At 40.8% G+C, this 20,031-nt stretch overlaps 1 protein-coding gene across 10 annotated transcripts in view; it reads left to right on the top strand.

Annotated features, from left to right (window-relative positions):
• The first annotated feature begins 2,837 nt into the window (after positions 1 to 2,837).
• The window catches only part of chd6 (chromodomain helicase DNA binding protein 6), a 103,152-nt gene continuing 85,958 nt past the window's right edge, over positions 2,838 to 20,031 (top strand). For 8 of the 10 annotated variants that reach the window (XM_064965446.1, XM_064965454.1, XM_064965450.1 and 5 more), the window contains exons 1-2: positions 3,594 to 3,796; positions 4,851 to 4,900. In XM_064965446.1, the coding sequence (XP_064821518.1) occupies positions 3,727 to 3,796; positions 4,851 to 4,900 (120 nt within the window). In that variant the 5' untranslated portion in view covers positions 3,594 to 3,726. Of the gene's footprint in view, positions 3,056 to 3,429; positions 3,516 to 3,593; positions 3,797 to 4,850; positions 4,901 to 20,031 lie in introns of those variants that run through there. The other 2 variants (XM_064965453.1, XM_064965452.1) reach the window with 2 other exon arrangements.

The raw sequence follows: 20,031 nt of genomic DNA on the forward strand, positions 1-20,031 counted from the left end.
TAATAAGTGATATCCGTATCGCCGTAGACTATACCACTGCTGTCTCCAAGCGTTTATTCAAGTTGGATAATTTTTGGATGCCGACAGCAGTCACACCATTTGAAGACATAGCTTGGACTGTAGCCTACAAAAACATATTATTGCTCTTTTCCAGCAATCCATCAAACACATTTGGTGTGTCATCATAATGGTCTCTGACTTGTGGTCAGACTCGCTCAGGTGAATTTCTTTTACATTTGCACCTTTTTTCAATGCTGATTCGATTGTCATTGAGAAAACAGAAGTGTCAAATATGTTTTCTTCGCAAACATCCTTTATGAATTTAAAAGTAATCCTGAAGTAATTATCTAGTTTTTCAAAAGTATCTGTAATCTTATTACAATATTTTTGCTGGTAGTGTAACAGATTAGTTACTGTTTTTTTTCTCTAATGCCTTACATGTAACGGATTACATGTCATTCGATACTCCCCAACCATGTATATAAATGGTGGCAACATTATGTGTGAAGTATTTATGTAGTGCTTATGAATACTTTAAGAATGCCCTTGCTATCAAGCTTGTTTTTGCCTTAACGAACCAGGTAAGTCATTGAGAACACATATTTTATAAGAAAACCTGACCAAGAAGAAGCACTGTTATTGTGACATCATGAAAAGTGGTAGAGATGTTAAAATAACTGTTATTGTTGCATTATAAAAGTTATAGCAAAGTTACAATACCAAAGCATATTGTGACATAATGAAAAGTGGTAACAATGTTACAATAACAATGCTTATAGTGACATTCTGTAACAGCTACCCAATATTTAAGATTTTAATTAAGCAATTTTGTATAACTCCGGCATCCTTTGATGGAAATGAAGTCATTTATTTTCAGAAGAGACATCTCATTAGGGAAAGGGCTTCTGTGTGGGGAGGTTGGTAGCACTTCATTTTACAGGCCTACTGTTTCCACTTAGTTTATCTAGTTAGTAGGTGGTTATGCATTAACAATGGATACTTTCATATAGGCCTAGAATTCAGCACAATAATTGTTAACCTGGTACCAATGGTGCATGTGGTGCTTGATTGATTGAATCCCAGAGGAAGTTAGTCATGTGCTACAGTACCAGGATTTGGGATATCAGCAGTGGCTGGATCATGGATGCGAAGGGGGACTGAGCTTCCCCCCCCCCAAAAAAAAGAATGTGTCTTTAGTCTCTCTGTTTCATAATTTTCCTTCATGAATGCAAGGGAAGTCAGCGAGCATCTGGCCTTACTTGACCAAAAAAAGTATCAAAAATGTGCCAATCAGCATTGAGCTAAACTTAGCGACCTCAACTGTGAATGGTCCTGGTGCATCAAAAAAAACTGTCAAGGGAAGCCAGCTTGGCTTTGACATCACTCCTATCAAATCCCATTGAGAGCACATGTCATTCACAAAAAAACTTGAATTGTTGCATCTCATTGTGCTGTTGCCCTCCAGTGGCTAGCTAGGCAGCTAGCTAAAATTGTCCCTTTCCTAAATTATCCATGGATGGAGATAAGAGATTTGGACATGTGGTTCAGATCCAATCGATAATTAATACATTGTTGTGTTTTTGGCCTGAGACGATGGAAGTTCAATATGTAGCTAGATGTAGAAGGCTAATGTTAACTAGCTAAAGTTGCCCATGAATGGAAGTTAGGCTAACGAGCAAGCATTTTAGACAGCTAGCTTAGGACAACAACAAATAAAAGAGTGTACTGTATGACAGAGTGATAGAGTGATAGACCGTTTCATCAACATGAAAGAGAGGAGGGTGGCATTGGCTTTTCTCTACAAGTAGGGTGACTCAACATGTTTTTCAACTTGCACGAACGCGCCCACACAGATATAGGAACCATGGGCAGCCACATCATATTTAGCTTACGTTGATTGGACTATATTGAAATGTTGAAATTAAAATTATGCTGGAATAGTGGAGGCAGCTCCTGTTTTCTTTGCGACTTGTGGTAACTCTGTGTGTTTCTAAATCAAAAGTTCTTTAGTGGTCCGAAGATGTCAGAAACATTAACTTGCTTGATGTCTGTTACTGTACATGCAATGTCCTTTGTAGATATCACTGGAAAGTGGTTACTATCCGGTTTTGTGATTAAACAAAGGTGTGGTTGAATTGATCCTGTCACTGTGTCTGTCTTCTTATTGTCTTGACCTGTAAGCCGATATATCACGGTCGCAAGGCATATGAATTAACAGGTTATAGCGCATACAATGCAATTATCACAACATGTAGGTTGTAATATGTATTTGGGTGGGGGGGGGGCTTGCTACTGAATACCAGTAGAATGGAGAATGAAAGCTGGAATAGGACTACAGACTTAAATGTACTATCCACCTGTAGTCGAGAGGGGCATGGGCAATAAATAATCTTACCTCACCCGTCTCACCTGGTTTATTCATTGTATTCAACTGGTTTTTTCACCTGACTCTATAGCATAGCCAAGAGAAAGTGACAGACAATAATCGAGGTGAACTGTCCAAGCCACTGAATATCTCCCTTGTACAGTAAACCCTAGCCTACAGCAAGGGGAGGCTAAGAAACGAGACAGTGACCTACCTGAGCATTAGCCAGGTAAACCAGGACACCTCACCATACATATGTCCCTATACAAACATGTTTCAAAACAAAGTGTTATGACTGAATGATACTTGTAGGTTTAACTCACAGCAATCTACAACCACCCCATATGGGGAATCACAAAATGTGTCACTAACTCTGAAGACTTCACAGCAGTTAACGGACAAAATACATTTTGCTGATTAAATACTGAAGAATGCCAACGCGTTATAATCCAGGAAATTTCACATCCGGGAAATTAAACATGAGCAAAGACGTGGAATGTTACATTTTTTTTCCTTCAACGAAAGCACCATGATTGGTGAATGCAAGGAAGAAGAAATATAAAACCACCGGAGAGCCGTACAGCAATGAAACCATTAGATTGAGACCACGAAAAAAAAACGTGTTAAACGAAGGACCGAAAACCGAGTGACTTTCATGGCCGAAAAAGGAGGTTTTCGTGCGGTTTTATGGTAAGCGAATTACTACTATACAACCAGTCACATAAAGGGTGCACATCAACGCAAATAACTAAAAGTGCACAATGGTGCTTGCAATATGGGTTAGTGCTATATTAGATCATTGGGACGTCCATATCCTAAATCCTAACCTCATCCCCTACCCTTACCTTAAACATAACCTAGCCATAACCCTAAACATTTACAATTTATATGGTGGTATGGACGTCCCAGTGATCCCAAATAGCAAAGATATGCAATATGTAGCTCTCAGACAAACGTAGAACGGCACTCCTTGTTTGACAGCTGGAGAACCAATGGAAATATCCATCGACCCAGCTGCGCTATGGTGCAGCCAATGAAAAATAGAATGTTACGGGTCCAATTAAGGTTAGGCTGTTGTAGCAGGCGGCCAGTGCTAAACTTCACCAAATAATAGCTGTTTGTATTTTGGCTGCAGCAGTAGCCATTTTAGGTAAGTAGGTTTTTTAACTTTTTTTTTTTTTACTCTGTGTTGTATTGCTGGGTCTTGTGTTGTGGTATGGTTGGGGAGTCTCGAACTCGTGCATCCCTCATGAATGAACTCCTCTGCTCTTGTGCTTTAAGAGGATTAAGAAATTGTACGGAGTTTTTTTCCGCCGTCTCCCACCCCCCCTCAAATTTTGTATGCATTTTTCTAAACTGTCATGGCGTTTTGTGTCCTTGGAAATAAATGCGGGGGTAAAACCCAGTGTTCGGCAGCTGATGGCCTGACTGGTGAGTGTTGCCCGGGTAGGTGAGGTCTTATTGAGGGGTAGCGGCGGTGTCCCTGCGAGGAGTTTAAGGGGGTGTTAACACGTGTAAGGACTGGAATATATAACATCATTGCAGTGACATTAGAGTTAGCAGACTGGCTAGCTCGATAGATTGCTAATATAAATAGGACACGGTTCCCGCCGATGTAGTTTTTTTTTTTGCGGAGATGTTTTGATGATTAACGTGGTCTTAATCATATAAGAACGATCAATTTGCTAGCCAACTTGTAGCAATTATGCTCTATAGGCTACTACTTAATGATAGCCAGCACAAGTCCTTACCATTAAAGGCACGTTCCCAACGGTAGGTACATTATTCCTATGGAATTTTTTGTAGGCGATCTACACCAGGTGCGCCTCTGTGCAACAGAAAACAAAGACCCTGGTTGCACAGGTAAAATAGCCCCCTGCACCACTTAAGGTTCCTTTTGTAAACTTATAAACAAAAAAGCTATCCCCAAATAAGAGCTCGCTATGAGCGAATACATTTTTGTCTGAGTTTAGGGGCAAACTTAATTTAGAAAGCAATAGTGCATTTGGTGGTTATTTTAATCCGATAGTTTGTTTCCTAGTTTGGCTCACTACTTTCAAAGTGTTGTGCTGTAATTTACAAGTGTCTAACTTAAGTTGCACATTTTATTTCACATATAGCCTAGACAAGTTGACACATGAGTCAGACTTGCAGTAATTACATTGTAATTATTCATGGTGCCCAATCATGGAGGCCTAGATTTAATGTCTCACAAAAAGGGCATGGTGTAGTGTAACACAAATCTATCGATGGAGAAATGTGACAAACCAATGATCACCTGTTTATTGTATATTACCTTCAGCTGTGTTTCATTTACATTTTAAGATTACTAATATCAATGATCTTTTATGCAGAAGAACTTTCTACAGGACTAGTCAACTAGAAATACCCCCCCACCCCCTTTGCAAATAATTTGACCAGGTCCTATTAAGGTTAGTGTGTTTTGTTTTTCACTTTAATAAATAAATATATTTCTGTGTCATAGATGCAGCGACGGTGAAGAGAAACATGAAGATACAAAATAAGGACAAACAGGTTTGTATCTTTTTGACCTGCATTGTTGTCTTGTGTCTTTACACGCATATTAAGTTGTAAACAAATGTCTTCAGCAACCTTGAAATATAAAAATCAGGAATAGCACTGCCACTCAGCTCAATTCTGCCTTGAGTTGCCATAGTGTGTGGGTCGATATTTATGATCCTAAGTTCCTTCACAGATGGAATTGAAGGATGAGTCAGTCCTATGTGTCTGACGCATCACACGCGTTACCATACAATGAGTATAGTCTCTTGGTCTCTGCTCATTTCTCACTGAGTTGTCCATGTTCGATGTTGAACCCAGGCCACACACAACTCTGTTCATTAGCCCTAGGGTCCTCAGGGCCTGAGGTGCTGGTTCGTGAGGGCCTTGTTAATGGCAGAATTTCATTCTAAACCATGGCGATAGGCCTATTTGAAGACTCATTCTGTAATGATAGATGCTATTTGTTTTAAAGCCACAGTTTGCAATATGTCCTAAAGTTCAATGGTCATTTCGTAGATGATATACAGATTGTTCCTTGAACGATAGTCCCATTCCTTACCAAACAAGGTGAAGGATCAGCCTTTAGTCAAGTGTGTTATCTGACTATGACAGCTCCAAGTTCCTCCATTCTTCAACAGAATCAATGTGCAGTGTTTCCCCTTTTTGTTCATGTAAATTGTTTAAACAATTTAAATTTTTGCCGCCACCCCAGAAAATATATAGATTTTTTATTTCAGAATGACAAAACATATTTTCAATGTAAACTTAAACAACTAAAACCAGATCTAGATATTGGAGTGCTGTATTTATCTTTGAGAACTAACAACCACCAAATTAAAAACTAGACTTAAATGTAAATGTAGACAGTCCTGGAGAATCTAACATTCCAAAAGTGTCATGTCATGGCCCATTGATTTTGTTTTTATGTTTGAGGGACTTAGCATAAGAACACTGCATAAGCCATGGCAAAATGTGCACAATTGTAGGAAATTAGCTTTTAAACTGTACATCTTTCTCTTTGCCCCATGGCAAAATGTGTAGAATAGCAGGAAAGTAGATTTAAAACATCATAATGTAGTCTCTGCGGCCAAGAGTAGGGCCTCAAATGTTTGGTCAGAGACCGTGCCATTGGCATGCCCGCAATTTCTTATCCTGAGCAGATGATCACACCAACAAGTTGAGATGGGTTAGTGGCTGCTGGAATTCCCATGATACTGCTTATTTACATAGTTGTTTCTTCAAAAGAATATTAACCAAAATCATGAATTTACCTCAGTGGCTGAATAAATATTGTACAATGAGATAAATAGGAAAGTGGCCAAACCTTAACAATTTCGCTTATTGAATTAAAATTAGTAACTGACAACATTACACAACAATGCAATGCCTCTTGCATTTTATTCATCAATCTCACATCCAGTTACTGTAACTCCTGGATTATTATATGTGACTGACCGCCTTGATTCGGTCTTATGTAGCAAAATTTGAAATGGTGTTTTTTTTTTACATTGGATAAAGCAGAGACACAGAGCTGCAAAATGATATATCATACACTGCATTTGAGGAACAATGGGAAAGTCATTCTGCTTTGAAAGTTGATGAACTTGTAACTTCATTTTTGAGAAAATGGCCTTTGAATGTTTTAGTACCTACTGGAGAGCTATTCTTTGTCTACACCCATTCAGCATCATTCACATCCTCTGAAGTGTGGCCTTCAAGGCAGAGTTGCAAAGAAAAAAACTCAATCTCCGATTGCCCAATAACAGTAAAAGATTAAGATGGGCAAAAGAACACAGACACTGGACAGAGGAACTCTACCTAGAAGAAAAGCATTCCCGGAGTCGACCTCTTCACTATTGACATTGAGACCGGTGTTTTGCGGGTACTATTTAATGAAGCTGCCAGTTGAGGACTTGTGAGGCATCTGTTTCTCAAACTAGACACTCTAATGTACTTGTCCTCTTGCTCAGTTGTGCACGGCGGCCTCCCGCTCCTCTTTCGTTTCTGTTTAGTCAGTTTGCGCTGTTCTGTGCAGGGAGTAGTACACAGTCTTGTACGATCTTCAGTTTCTTGGCAATTTCTCGCATGGAATAGCCTTCATTTCTCAGAACAAGAATAGACTGACGAGTTTCAGAAGATAGTTGTTTGTTTCTTGCCATTTTGAGCCTTTAATCGAACCCACAAATGCTGATGTTCAGATACTCAACTAGTCTAAAGAAGGCCAGTTTGAATGCTTCTTTAACCTCTCTGGCCCACCCGACACGCTAGCGTCCCACCTTGCCAACAATAAATGCAAATGCACTACGCCAAATGCTAATAGCACTCGTTAAAACTCAAACGTTCATTAAAACTCACATGCAGGGTACTCAATTCAAGCTACACTCGTTGTGAATCTAGCCAACGAGTCAGATTTGTAAAATGCTTTTCGGCGAAAGCATGAGAAGCTATTATCTGATAGCATGCATCACCCCGAAATACCAGAAGGGGACGTAAACAAAGGAATTAGTGTAGCCGGCGCTACACAAAACGCAGAAATAAAATATAAAACATTCATTACCTTTGACGAGCTTCTTTGCTGGCACTCCTATATGTCCCATAAACATCACAATTGGGTCTTTTTTTTGATTAAATCGGTCCTTCTATACCCAAAATGTCCATTTATGAAGACCGTCAGATCCAGGAAAAACACCATTTTTAAATGCAACGTTATTTTTTTTAAATTAAAAAAGTTGCCTATAAACTTTGACAAAACACTTCAAACTACTTCTGTAATCCAACTTTAGGTATTAGTAAACATTAATAAATGATCAAATTGATCACGGAGCGATCTCTATTCAATAGGCACAAGTTTGGAAAACGTAGCCAGCTTTTCCGGTTCCATTTTTCACAGCTGTGGACCTGAAAACCGGATGTGGCTATTACTCAGATGATCAAGGATTTAGGATTTAGTTGAATCGAAATCACAACACTGGCGACGACATGTGGAAGCTGTAGGAACTGTAATCTCACCCTTTAAGTATTTTTCCTTCCAATAGACAATACATAGACTGGCGGATGGATTTTTTCTCAGTCGATTTTGTGATCAGGTTTCCTTGCGATTTTGACCACGGAACTCGTTCTGTTATAGTCACAGACACCATTGAACCAGTTCTAGAAACTTCAGTGTTTTCAATGCACGCATACTAATCATATGCATATACTATATTCCTGGCATGAGTAGCAGGACGTTGAAATGTTGCGTGATTTTTAACAGAATGTTGAAAAAAGTAGCCCGATCTCTAAGAGGTTTTAATCAGCACAATAGTTTTCGGCTGTGCTAACAGAATTGCCATTGGAACACAGGAGTGATGGTTGCTGATAATGCCTATGTCGATATTCCATAAAAAAACAGCCGTTTCCAGCTATAGTAGTCATTTACAACATTAACAATGTCTACACTATATTTCTGATCAATTCTTTAATACTTCTTATGGTATAGGGAAAATGCAGCGCGGCAAATTCAAATAATGATATAAAATCAAATATTCATTAAATCACACATGTAAGATACTCAATTAAAGCTACACTCGTTGTGAATCCAGCCAACATGTCAGATTTTAAAAAGCCTTTCGGCGAAAACATTAAGAAGCTATTATCTGATGATAGCACTATGTCAATAAAGAGGGTAGCATATTTCAAACCTGCAGGCGCTACACAAAACGCTGAAATAAAATATAAAACATGCATTACCTTTGATGAGCTTCTTTTGTTGGCACTCCAATATGTCCCATGAACATCACAATTGGTCATTTTTTTTTCATTAATTCCGTCCATATATACCCAAAATGTCCATTTATAAAGCGCGTTTAATCCAGAAAAAAACAGCTTACAAAAACGTGACTACAAAATATTTCAAAAGTTGCCTATAAACTTTGCCAAAATATTTCAAACTACTTTTGTAATACAACTTTAGGTATTTTTAAACGTTAATAATCAATCAAATTGTAGGTGGGGCTATCTGTGTTCAATACAGCAAGTAAACAAACCATGCTCCTTTTTACGTCTTGTGCAACTCTCAGTAGGGTAACCCTGTTCCAGGATGTTCTTCTTCTTCTTTGCACAAATGAATAACCTCAACCAAATTCCAAAGACTGGTGATATCCAGTGGAAGTGGTAGGAACTGTAAAATGGTCCCTATCAAATATCCCTTGGCAAAGACAGAGGGAACGGTCAGAGGCAAAAAAGAAAAAAATTCTGAACAGTTAGTCCTCTGGGTTTTGCCTGCTACATAAGTTATGCTATAGTCACAGACATGATTGAAACAGTTTTAGAAACTTCAGAGTGTTTTCTATCCACATCTAATAATCATATGCATATCATATATTCCTGGCATGAGTGTGGCAGGATGTTGAAATTGGGCACGCTATTTATCCAAAAGTGAAAATGCTGCCCCCTATACCTTAATTGATACTACCCTTCCCGGATCCAGGTGCGTAATCATCGCCTGAAACTAATTAGCATAACGCAGCGGACATAAATATCCCTAGAAAATATTCCTATTCGTGAAAATCACAAATTAAATATATTGAGACACAGTTTAGCCTTTTGTTAATCACATTGTCATCTCAGATTTTCAAAATATGCTTTACAGCCAACGCCAGACAAGCATTTGTGTATCATAGCCTAGCATAGCATTATGCCCTGCTAGCAGCAGGAAACATTTTCACGAAAATAAGAAAAGCAATCAAATTAAATCATTTACCTTTGAAGAACTTTGGATGTTTTCACTCACGAGACTCCCAGTTAGATAGCAAATGTTCCTTTTTTCCCAAAATATTATTTTTGTAGGCGAAATAGCTCCCGTTTGTTCTTCATGTTTGGCTGAGAAATCGACCGGAAAATGCAGTCACTACAACGCCAAACTTTTTTCCAAATTAGCTCCATAATATCGACAGAAACATGGCAAACATCGTTTAGAATCACCCTCAAGGTGTTTTTCACATATCTATTTGATAATATATCCACCAGGACAATTGGTTTCTCATTAGAAGCGATTGGAATAATGGCTACTTCTGTACTTTACGCAAGATTTTCTGCGGGAGCCATCATGTGACCACTTGCTCAATGTGGTCCCTTACGGCTATTCTTCAACATAAATGCGTAAAAAGACGTCACAATGCTGTAGACACCTTGGGGAATACGTAGAAAACGTAAGCTCATTCGTAGCCCATGCACAGCCATATAAGGAGTCATTATTGGCATGCAGCGCTTTCAAAATATGGGGCACTTCCTGATTGGATTTTTATCTGGGTTTCGCCTGGAACATCAGTTCTGTTGCACTCACAGACAACATCTTTGCAGTTTTGGAAACGTCAGAGTGTTTTCTATCCAAAGCTGTCAATTATATGCATAGTCGAACATCTTGTCGTGACAAAATATCCCATTTAAAACGGGAACGTTTCTTATCCAAAAATGAAATACTGCCCCCAGAGTTTCAAGATTAAGAGGTTAAAAAACAAGTACATTTCTAAATGAGCCCAAACTTTTGAACGGTAGTGTACATCATGGACGGACGTCTCTCACTGTCTCGGATGCAATGGTTGCCCTTACTTTGAAGATGTATTCCAGAGACAGGCGTTTTCTCCTTAGCTATCATGCTCAAATTCCACTGATTTCAAAACTCGGTCCTCCAGAAAGTGGAGAGGAACACTTGTGTAGTTCTAAAAATAAAAAAAAGCTGCGTTAGACAGGATTACCTACACATACTGACCAGCTCAAATAGACAGAAGCGTGCTATATGGCAGACCAATCCAAACTCATCTCTCGGCATGTCCAGCCCACTCGTTATCTCAGCCAATCATGGCTAGTGGAAAGGTTTCTGCATTTCTGTGGCTAAACCAACTAGGCTCGTAATTTAAAAAAATATATATTCGTAGTTACAGATGGCATACAAGTCTGTAATTAAGGCACATGAAAGTTCACATGTTCCAGAAGGAAAATAAATACATTTACGTTCAAATGTTCTTTGTTTCTTTCTCCTGTAATGTAGTGACCCGCGGCATACGCCTAGTTTCCTGAAATTAGGATAGAAAACTTAGTGAAACGAGAATGGAAATGTTAGTTAGGTTGACAGAAGTGGCACATACCTGATTCTGACAAGTCCATGCTTGTGTCTGGTCCACCATCATGCTACCTCAATGGACTAGACTCGTCTCGAGACTTGACCATAGAGTTTCTAAAAGGACATCCTAGATTCGAGCCAATGTCTTAAGTAGTTGAACATGTTATTACTCTAATTTTGTGAAAGTGACGAACTGACACGTTTTCATTTTTGTCAAAAACAACTATATATCGAAGGAGTGCCTTTGATTTGATGGCCTGCACAAGACGAATGTTAGACCCGGTGATGTGCTCCTACCCATGAAGTTAGCTAGCCAAAATCACCATGACATCGCCTACAAGCTTGATCGGGGATTTCTATTGGAGAAGCAGTTTCTGCCCCTCTTCTTACTCTGTCTTTGACTAGATATCCCATTCAGAAGAATGTCTTAGAAGGACAAGGACATTCTTCACACCCCTGCTATGCCAGATGGTTAGTTAGGCGATTTAGTTAAATTTCAATTCATGTTTCATTGGGTTTTCAGCTGGAAACAGAGCGAGAACAGGGAATGGAAGTCATGATTATGGCTCGGACAGAAAATGTTGCACTTTGTATGGACTAATCTACTGTAGCCCATGGTGATGAGTAGGGACGGGGGACGCTAGATCAGGCTGAAAGATGTGCTTGCTTCTTCATGGAGCACTGTCGCTTGGTTTTGACCTGTTGGACTGTGATGCGGGCAGATGCCCATTAGAATGGGAACTATACACTTGGCCTGTTCTGCCTGTACACATGCACCATGATGAATGCTTTAATGCCGAAACACATTGGTTTAATAAAGGAGCACTTTTATATTGAACTGATATTTTCCTCAGTAGCTGAATAACTATTGCACAATGAGGATAACAGGATCTACGCTATTTTGCTTTTTTGTAATTCATAAGTGGCAACATTACACAACACACTGGCATGGATTAATTCAAGTACATTACACTTACGCATATTTTACAATTTTATTTATTTCGCCTTTATTTAACCAGGTAGGCCAGTTGAGAACAAGTTCTCATTTACAACTGCTACCTGGCCAATATAAAGCAAAGCAGTGTGACAAATACAACACAGTCACACATTCGAACATACAGTCAACAACACAATAGAAAAACCGATGCACAGTGTGTGCAAATGTAGTAAGATTAGGGAGGTAAGGCAATAAATAGGCCATAGTGATGAAATAATAACAATTTAGCATTAACACTGGAGTGATAGATGTGCAGATGATGTGCAAGTAGAGATACCGGGGTGCAAAAAAATAAACGCAATATGGGGATACGGTAGTTGGGTGGGCTATTTACAGATGAGCTGTGTACCTGTGCTGTGATCGGTAAGCAGCTCTGGCAGCTGATGCTTACAGTTAGTGAGGGAGATATAAGACTCCAGCTTCAGTGACTTTTGCAATTCGTTCCAGTCATTGGCAGCAGAGAACTGGAAGGAAAGGTGGCCAAAGGAGATGTTGGCTTTGGGGATGACCAGTGAAATATACCTGCTGGAGCGTGTGCTACAGGTAGGAGTTACTATGGTTACCAGTGAGCTGAGAGAAGGCGGGAGTTTACCTAGCAAAGACTTATAGATGACCTGGAGCCAGTGGGTTTGGCGACGGATATGTAGCGAGTGTCAGCCAACGAGAGCATACAGGTCGCAGTGGTGGGTAGTATATGGTGCTTTAGTGACAAAACGGATGGCACTGTGATAGACTACATACAATTTACTGAGTAGTGTTGGAGGCTATTTTGTAAATGACATTGCCAAAGTCAAGGATCGGTAGGATGGTCAGTTTTATGAGGGTATGAGTGAAGGAGGTTTGTTGTGAAATAGGAAGCCAGTTCTAGATTTAATTTCGGATTGGAGATGCTTAATGTGAGTTTGGAAGGAGAGTTTACAGTCTAACCAGACACTTAGGTATTTGTAGTTGTTCACATATTCTAAGTCAGAACCGTCCAGAGTAGTGATGCAAGTCGGGTGGGTGGGTGAAGAGCATGCATTTAGTTATACTAGCATTTAAGAGCAGTTGGAGTCCACGGAAGGAGTGTTGTATGGCTTTGAAGCTCGTTTAGAGGTTTGTTAACACAGTGTCCAAATAAGGGCCAGATGTATACAGAATGGTGTCATCTGCGTAGAGGTGGATCAGAGATTCACCAGCAGCAAGAGCGACAACATTGATATGTACAGAGAAAAGAGTCGGCCCGAGATCTGAACCCTGTGGGACCCCCATAGAGACTGGCAGAGGTCCGGACAACAGGCCCTCTGATTTGACACACTGAACTCTGTCTGAGAAGTAGTTGGCGAACCAAGCAAGGCAGTCATTTGAGAAACCAAGGCATTGAGTCTGACAATAAGAATGCGGTGATTGACAGAGTCAAAAGCCTTGGCAAGGTCATTGAAGACGGCTGCACAGTACTGTCTTTTATCAATGGCGGTTATGATATTGTTTAGGATCTTGAGCGTGGCTAAGGTGCACCCATGACCAGCTCTGAAACCAGATTGCAAAGAGGAGAAGGGTGGGATTTGAAATGGTCAGTGATCTGTTTGTTAACTTGGCTTTCAAAGACTTTAGAAAGGTAGGGCAGGATGGATTTAGGTCTCTAACAGTTTGGGTCTAGAGTGTCTCCCCCTTTGAAGAGGGGAATGACCGCGGCAGCTTTCCAATCTTTAGGGATCTCAGAGATATGAAAGAGAGGTTGAACAGGCTAGTAATAGGGGTTGCAACAATTTCGGCTGATAATATTGGAGAGGGTCCAGATTGTCTAGCCCAGCTGATTTGTAGGGGTCCAGATTTTGCAGCTCTTTTAGAATGTCAGCTATCTGGATTTGGGTGAAGGAGAAGCGGGTGGGGGGGACTTGGGTAGGGGTAGCCAGGTGGAAAGCATGGCCGACCGTAGAAAATGCTTTTTGAAGTTCTCAATTATCCTAGATTTAATCTAATATGTTTTTGCACTATTGGTTAGAGCCTGTAAGTAAGCATTTCACTGTAAGGTCTTCACCTGTTGTATTCGGCGCACGTAACAAATTAACTTTGATTTGATTTATTTAGTTTCTTAGTCTCAGTGCAGTGGGCAACTGGAAGGAGGTGCTCTTATTCTAAATGGACTTTACAGTGGCCCAAATCCTTTTGTAACTAGTGCTACAGGATGCAAATTTCTGTTAGGAAAGCAAAGACTAGATTTTTCTATCTGACTGTGTATATTGGTTCCTGACTTTTCTGAGAAGTTTCATATCACGGGGACTATTCGATGCTGACACCACAGGATGTTTTTGTGCTGGTCAATGGCAGTCAAGTCGAGTGAACCAGGGGCTATATCTGTTCTTAGTTCTAAATTTTTTGAATGGGGCATGCTTATTTAAGATTGTGAGGCAGTGATTGCTGAGATCCTGGTTGAAGACAGCAGAGGTGTATTTAGAGAGCAAGTTGGTCAGGAGGGTGACCATGTTTACAGATTTGGGGTTGTACCTGGTGGGTTCCTTGATAATTTGTGAGATTGAGGGCATCTAGTTTAGATTGCCGGGGTGTTAAGCATATCTCAGTTTACCTAACAGAACGAACTCTGAAGATAAATGGGGGGCAATCAATTCACATATAGTGTCCAGGGCACAGCTGGGAGCAGAGTGGGGTCTATAACAGGCGGCAACAGTGAGAGATTTATTTCTGGAGAGATTCATTTTTAAAATTAGAAGCTTGAACTGTTTGGGCATAGACCTGGAAAGTATGACAGAACTTTGCAGGCTATCTCTGGAGTTGATAGCAACTCCTCCCATTTTTGGCAGTTATATCTTGACGGAAAATGTTGTAGTTGGGTATGGAAATCGCAGAATTTTTGGTGGCCTTCCTAAACTGGAATTCGGACACGGCAAGGACATCAGGGTTGGCGGAGTGTGCTAAAGCAGTGAGTAAAACAAACTTAGGGAGGAGGCTTCTGATATTAACATGCATGAAACCAAGGCTTTTTCAGTTACAGAAGACAACAATTGAGAGTTCCTGGGGACACGCAGGGTCTTGGTTAACCTCCACATCACCCGAGGAACAGAGGAGGAGTAGGATGAGGGTACAGCTAAAGGCTATCAAAACCGGTCATCTAGTGGGTTTGGGACAGAGAATAAAAGGAGCAGATTTCTGGACGTGGTAGAATAGATTCAGGGCATAATGTACAGACGGGTATGGTGGGGTGTGGGCACAGTGGAGGTAAACCCAGGCACTGGGTGATGATAAGAGAGGTTGCATCTCTGGATGCGCTAGTTATGCTGTGTGAGGTCACTGCATGTGTGGGAGGTGGGACAAAGGAGATGTCTGAGGTATGTTGAGTGGGACTAGGGGCTCCGCAGTAAACTAAAACAATGATAACTATCCTAAACAACAGTATACAAGGCATATTGACATTTGAGAGAGACATAAAGCGAGGCATAAAGCAATCACAGGTGTTGATTGGGAGAGGTATGACAACGGGTAAGACAACATCAGCTAATCAGCTAAGACAGCCACGACAGGTGGTGAATGGGCAGGGAGGGCCGGTTAACTACACGCAGGGCCTGAGTTCGGGGCTGTGGCCGACAGATAAACTCCAAAAAATAAACAAAATGTAGTACTGTGATTAATGAACAGTCCAGCAGGCATCAGCTATGCAGTTATGTAGCCAAGTGAACAGCAATAGATGGAACAGGTAAGCCGCGGGGTAGTCATTACTACGCTAGCACGCGGGAGACACAGCGTTTAAAGTTAGAAGGCCGGTGTTAGTAGAAGCGTCTGTTCCGACGTCCGGCAAAGGCCAGTTGATGGCACAGCGGATGAAGTTCTGTCGGCAGACCAGTTGTGGTGGTACAGTGGGGCGCCGTGTCGACAAAGGGTCCAGGCCAGATGGCGAAAGAGGTATTGTAGTTGTAGTAATTTCGTTTGCTAGCCGGGCTCACAGCTAACTTGTGCTAGCTTTGGGGCAGGAGCGTTAGCCACTATAGCCAATCGGTGGCAGCTAGCTAACAGCGATGATCCGATGCAGAACTTACGGCAAGGATCCGGTGGAGTAGTGGATTCTAGCCGTCTTGGGGTAGAGTCCGCGAGGCATCAGCTGTGTAGCCGAGTGATCACTGAGTAGGCCGGGAGGTGGGCCTGGCTCAGAGCTAGCTTCGGGGCTGGGTCACTCGGTAGCAGGTAGCTAGCTAGCTGTGGTGATCAGGAGTAATGGTCCAGGGCTTACGGCAGGAATCCGGCGTTGTAGTGGAGAGTCTGATACTGGCAGGCTGGCAAGTATTATCCAGGCTAAAAAACGGCAGGTGTCTGTGTGGAGGGTAAAGGCCGCTGGCAGTGGCTGACAATGACTAAATAGCTAGTAGCTAATTAGCTGGTTAGCTTCTGATGGCTAGCTCCCGATGGAGGTTCTGGCTATAAGGTCTAAAAAAAATTGCAGATCCGTATCACATTGGGTGAGGAGGGTTACCGGAAGGTATATTTAATTTATAAATGGAAAAGAGATTGAAAAGAAATGACAAACCACGTCTGCACTGCTACAGCATCTTGGATATTACACAATGAAGTGTAATAAATGAGAACATGGCTACTTAATGGAATAAATCCAAATACTCCTGATACCGTTCTTAAAATATAATTGGAGGAACAATGTTTTTAAGTGTAGGAACAGATTTTTTTTTTTGACAACCTTACAGGTACATTAAGACTAATTTGTGGAAAACATCATCTCATCTCGCTGCAAGCTCATCAAAAGTGCACCATCTTTACATTTTTGTACATTTATGATCAACTATTCAATCTGTGGACCATCTGTTTAGTAGTCCTTTATGTAACATAAAAGAGAAACTGAATATGATGTAGCCTATACCTCATCACTGCACTGATTGTGCTAGCTAGACGCTCCTGTGACCATGTCTGTTTATTTTACCCAATCTTCTAACATTGGCACTAGGTGTACAGTAAAAGGCAATAGACTGGTTGACAAAACACCCAAACGTCATATTGTGGTTTGTCGGTACAGGGCCGGCGCTATGGAGATGACAAAGCTGGAAATGCACTTAACCCTAAATCTTGAGCAAGGCACTTAACCCTAATTGCTCCTGTTGCTGTGTCATGGGGAGTTTGGATATGCTAAAAACACATTTCCATTATACTTGTGTGTAACAAGACAAATATAAGCACCCACACTAAAAATAATAATAATAATTATTGTTAACCTTTTGCATACGTAAGTTCCAAGTATCTTAACGGTTGCCCCAGCGTGAGTTGTTTTATGCACAGGATTTCAGAATGCACTCAATGTTCCAAAATGTGATTATTACAAAACAGAACAGTTAACACGTGCTGCCAGCTAATTATTTATAGGCTATGTTTCAACTTGTCAATTTCAAATGATTTTCTAACAAGTTGTATTTTCTAACAATAGTTTGAATTGAGTTGTGTTCCGCCTCCTCATTAATTCACATAGAAGTAGCCCATTTCAGTGTTGCGGACAATTTGTTTGAAGTTTTACTGACCCGGACAAACCTCCCTCTTCGAGGAGAGCCCTTCCCCATTTTTTCCACACATATAGTATGCAGATATTTGCGCAGTCCTGCACGAATTGGTACATTTTCTGGCTGGTGCTCGCATTGCCTCCATTGTTGTTTCCCTTACAAATAATAACTTTGGACATGTGTGCATTCCTATCAAAGTGACTGGCTTATTTTCTGTATATCATGTAGTTGTTTCTACTGTAGCATGATGTATATATGGAGCATAATGTATTTACAGTTTTATTCACATGTTTTCATGTACCGGTGAGAAATAATGCATTCCTATTATAATGGCAACCTATGTGTTTAAAATACTTTTTTTAAGGTTGTACTGATTATGATGAGCTAATGCTAAGCTATTTGCCAGCTATATGTGTGGTGCCATTATGCAATGCATTCTGGGTGTCACGTAATCTGCGAGACCACCACCTTATAATGAGGTGAAGGAATGGCTCACTCATCTTTCAAGTAAACTTCCGGAAGTGAATGAAGGGAAGTGAATGATCGTAGACGACACCCCCTCCAACATGCAAACTGCAAACAGACCAAACTCATCTAGTCTCTTATTTTTTGTTGACGGGAAAAACCAACAAGGCTGCGCACACTAACTACCCATTGTCAGATTACTTTAGATTTCTATAAAGTGTTTTACTCAATTATTTTGATCAATGTTGAGCTCACCTGTGATGTGATTAATTATAAATAGTAATTGCTATTAGCTAATTAATATTGTGGTTTCTGTCAGCCGAGAGCTGTCTAAATATGACTGTTTGTGTTACGTCAATATTTACTCAGCTTACAATATTTCCTATTGTAGCTTACATTTTCCGGTTTCAAATCAAATTTTATTTGTCACATACACATGGTTAGCAGATGTTAATGCTAGTGTAGTGAAATGCTTGTGCTTCTATTTCAGACAATGCAGTAATAACCGACGAGTGATCAAACCTAACAATTTCACTACAGCTACCTTATACACACAAGTGTAAAGGGATGAAGAATATGTCCATAAAGATATATGAATGAGTGATGGTACAGAACGGCATAGGCAAGATGCAGTAGATGGTATTGAGTACAGTATATACAGTGCCTTGTGAAAGTATTCGTCCCCCTTGAACTTTGCGACCTTTTGCCACATTTCAGGCTTCAAACATAAAGATATAAAACTGTATTTTTTTTGTGAAGAATCAACAACAAGTGGGACACAATCATTGTTTAAAGTGGCTAGTGATACCTTTTTTTATTTTTTACATGTATGGCAGCAGCCACACAATGTTAGTGGTGGCTGTTTAACACTCTGATGGCCTTGAGATAGAAGCTGTTTTTCAGTTTCTCGGTTCCTGCTTTGATGCACCTGTACTGACCTCTCCTTCTGGATGATAGCTGGGTGAACAGGCAGTGGCTCGGGTGGTTGTTGTCCTTGATGATCTTTATGGCCTTCCTGTGACATCGGGTGGTGTAGGTGTCCTGGAGGGCAGGTAGTTTGCCCCCAGTGATGCGTTGTGCAGACCTCACTACCCTCTGGAGAGCCTTACGGTTGTGGGCGGAGCAGCTGCCGTACCAGGCGGGGATACAGCCCGACAGGATGCTCTCGATTGTGCATCTGTAAAAGTTTGAGTGCTTTTGGTGACAAGATTTTACAAAATGAAATCATGACGTGAGCATTTAGGAGACAATGGACATATAGGCTTATTGAAAGAATCAACGAACTCGCACACCCCAGTAAAAGCACCTGTCAATCAAGGCCACCAGGGTATGTCAGGCACAAGCAAATATTTCTCCTGTCCTTAAAATGTATTTAAAAAAGCAAGGCCTACCTTAGGCTTAGCTGAAAGTAGGCTATAAGATAATGAATTGAAAAGGAAAGTTTGAATGGGACAGCTATGCTAGTATGAAGATGAAATTTACAATCATTAAAATGGAAACAAATACTCGTAACATGTCCATAACCTTTTTATCAGCTGATTATCGAGGAGAGAAGTGTTGGAAAGATTTGGGGAAGGGTAACTAAACATTTCTGCAGCGTTGAAGGTCCCTAAGAACACAGTGCCCTCCATCATTCTTAAATGGAAGAACTTTGGAACCACCAAGACTCTACCTAGAGCTGGACGCCCAGCCAAACTGAGCAATTGGGGGAGAAGGGCCTTGGTCAGGTAGGTGACCAAGAACTCGATGGTCACTCTGACAGAGTGACAACCATCTCTGCAGCACTCCACCAATCAGGCCTTTATGGTAGGGTGGCCAGACAGAAGCCACTCCTTAGTAAAAGGCACATGATAGCCTGCTTGGAGTTTGCCAAATGGCACCTAAAGGACTCTGACCATGAGAAACAAGATTCTCTGGTCTGATGAAACACCATCCCTGTGGTGGCAGCAACATGCTATGGGGAAACAGGAAAACGACCCTAAGCACACAGCCAAGACAATACAGGAGTGGCTTTGGGACAAGTCTCTGAATGTCCTTGAGTGGCACTCAGCCCCGGACTTGAACCCGATCGAACATCTCTTGAGACCTGAAA

This window comes from Oncorhynchus masou, chromosome 5 (genome assembly GCF_036934945.1).
Source record: "Oncorhynchus masou masou isolate Uvic2021 chromosome 5, UVic_Omas_1.1, whole genome shotgun sequence".
In the NCBI taxonomy this organism is placed as follows: Eukaryota; Metazoa; Chordata; class Actinopteri; order Salmoniformes; family Salmonidae; genus Oncorhynchus; species Oncorhynchus masou.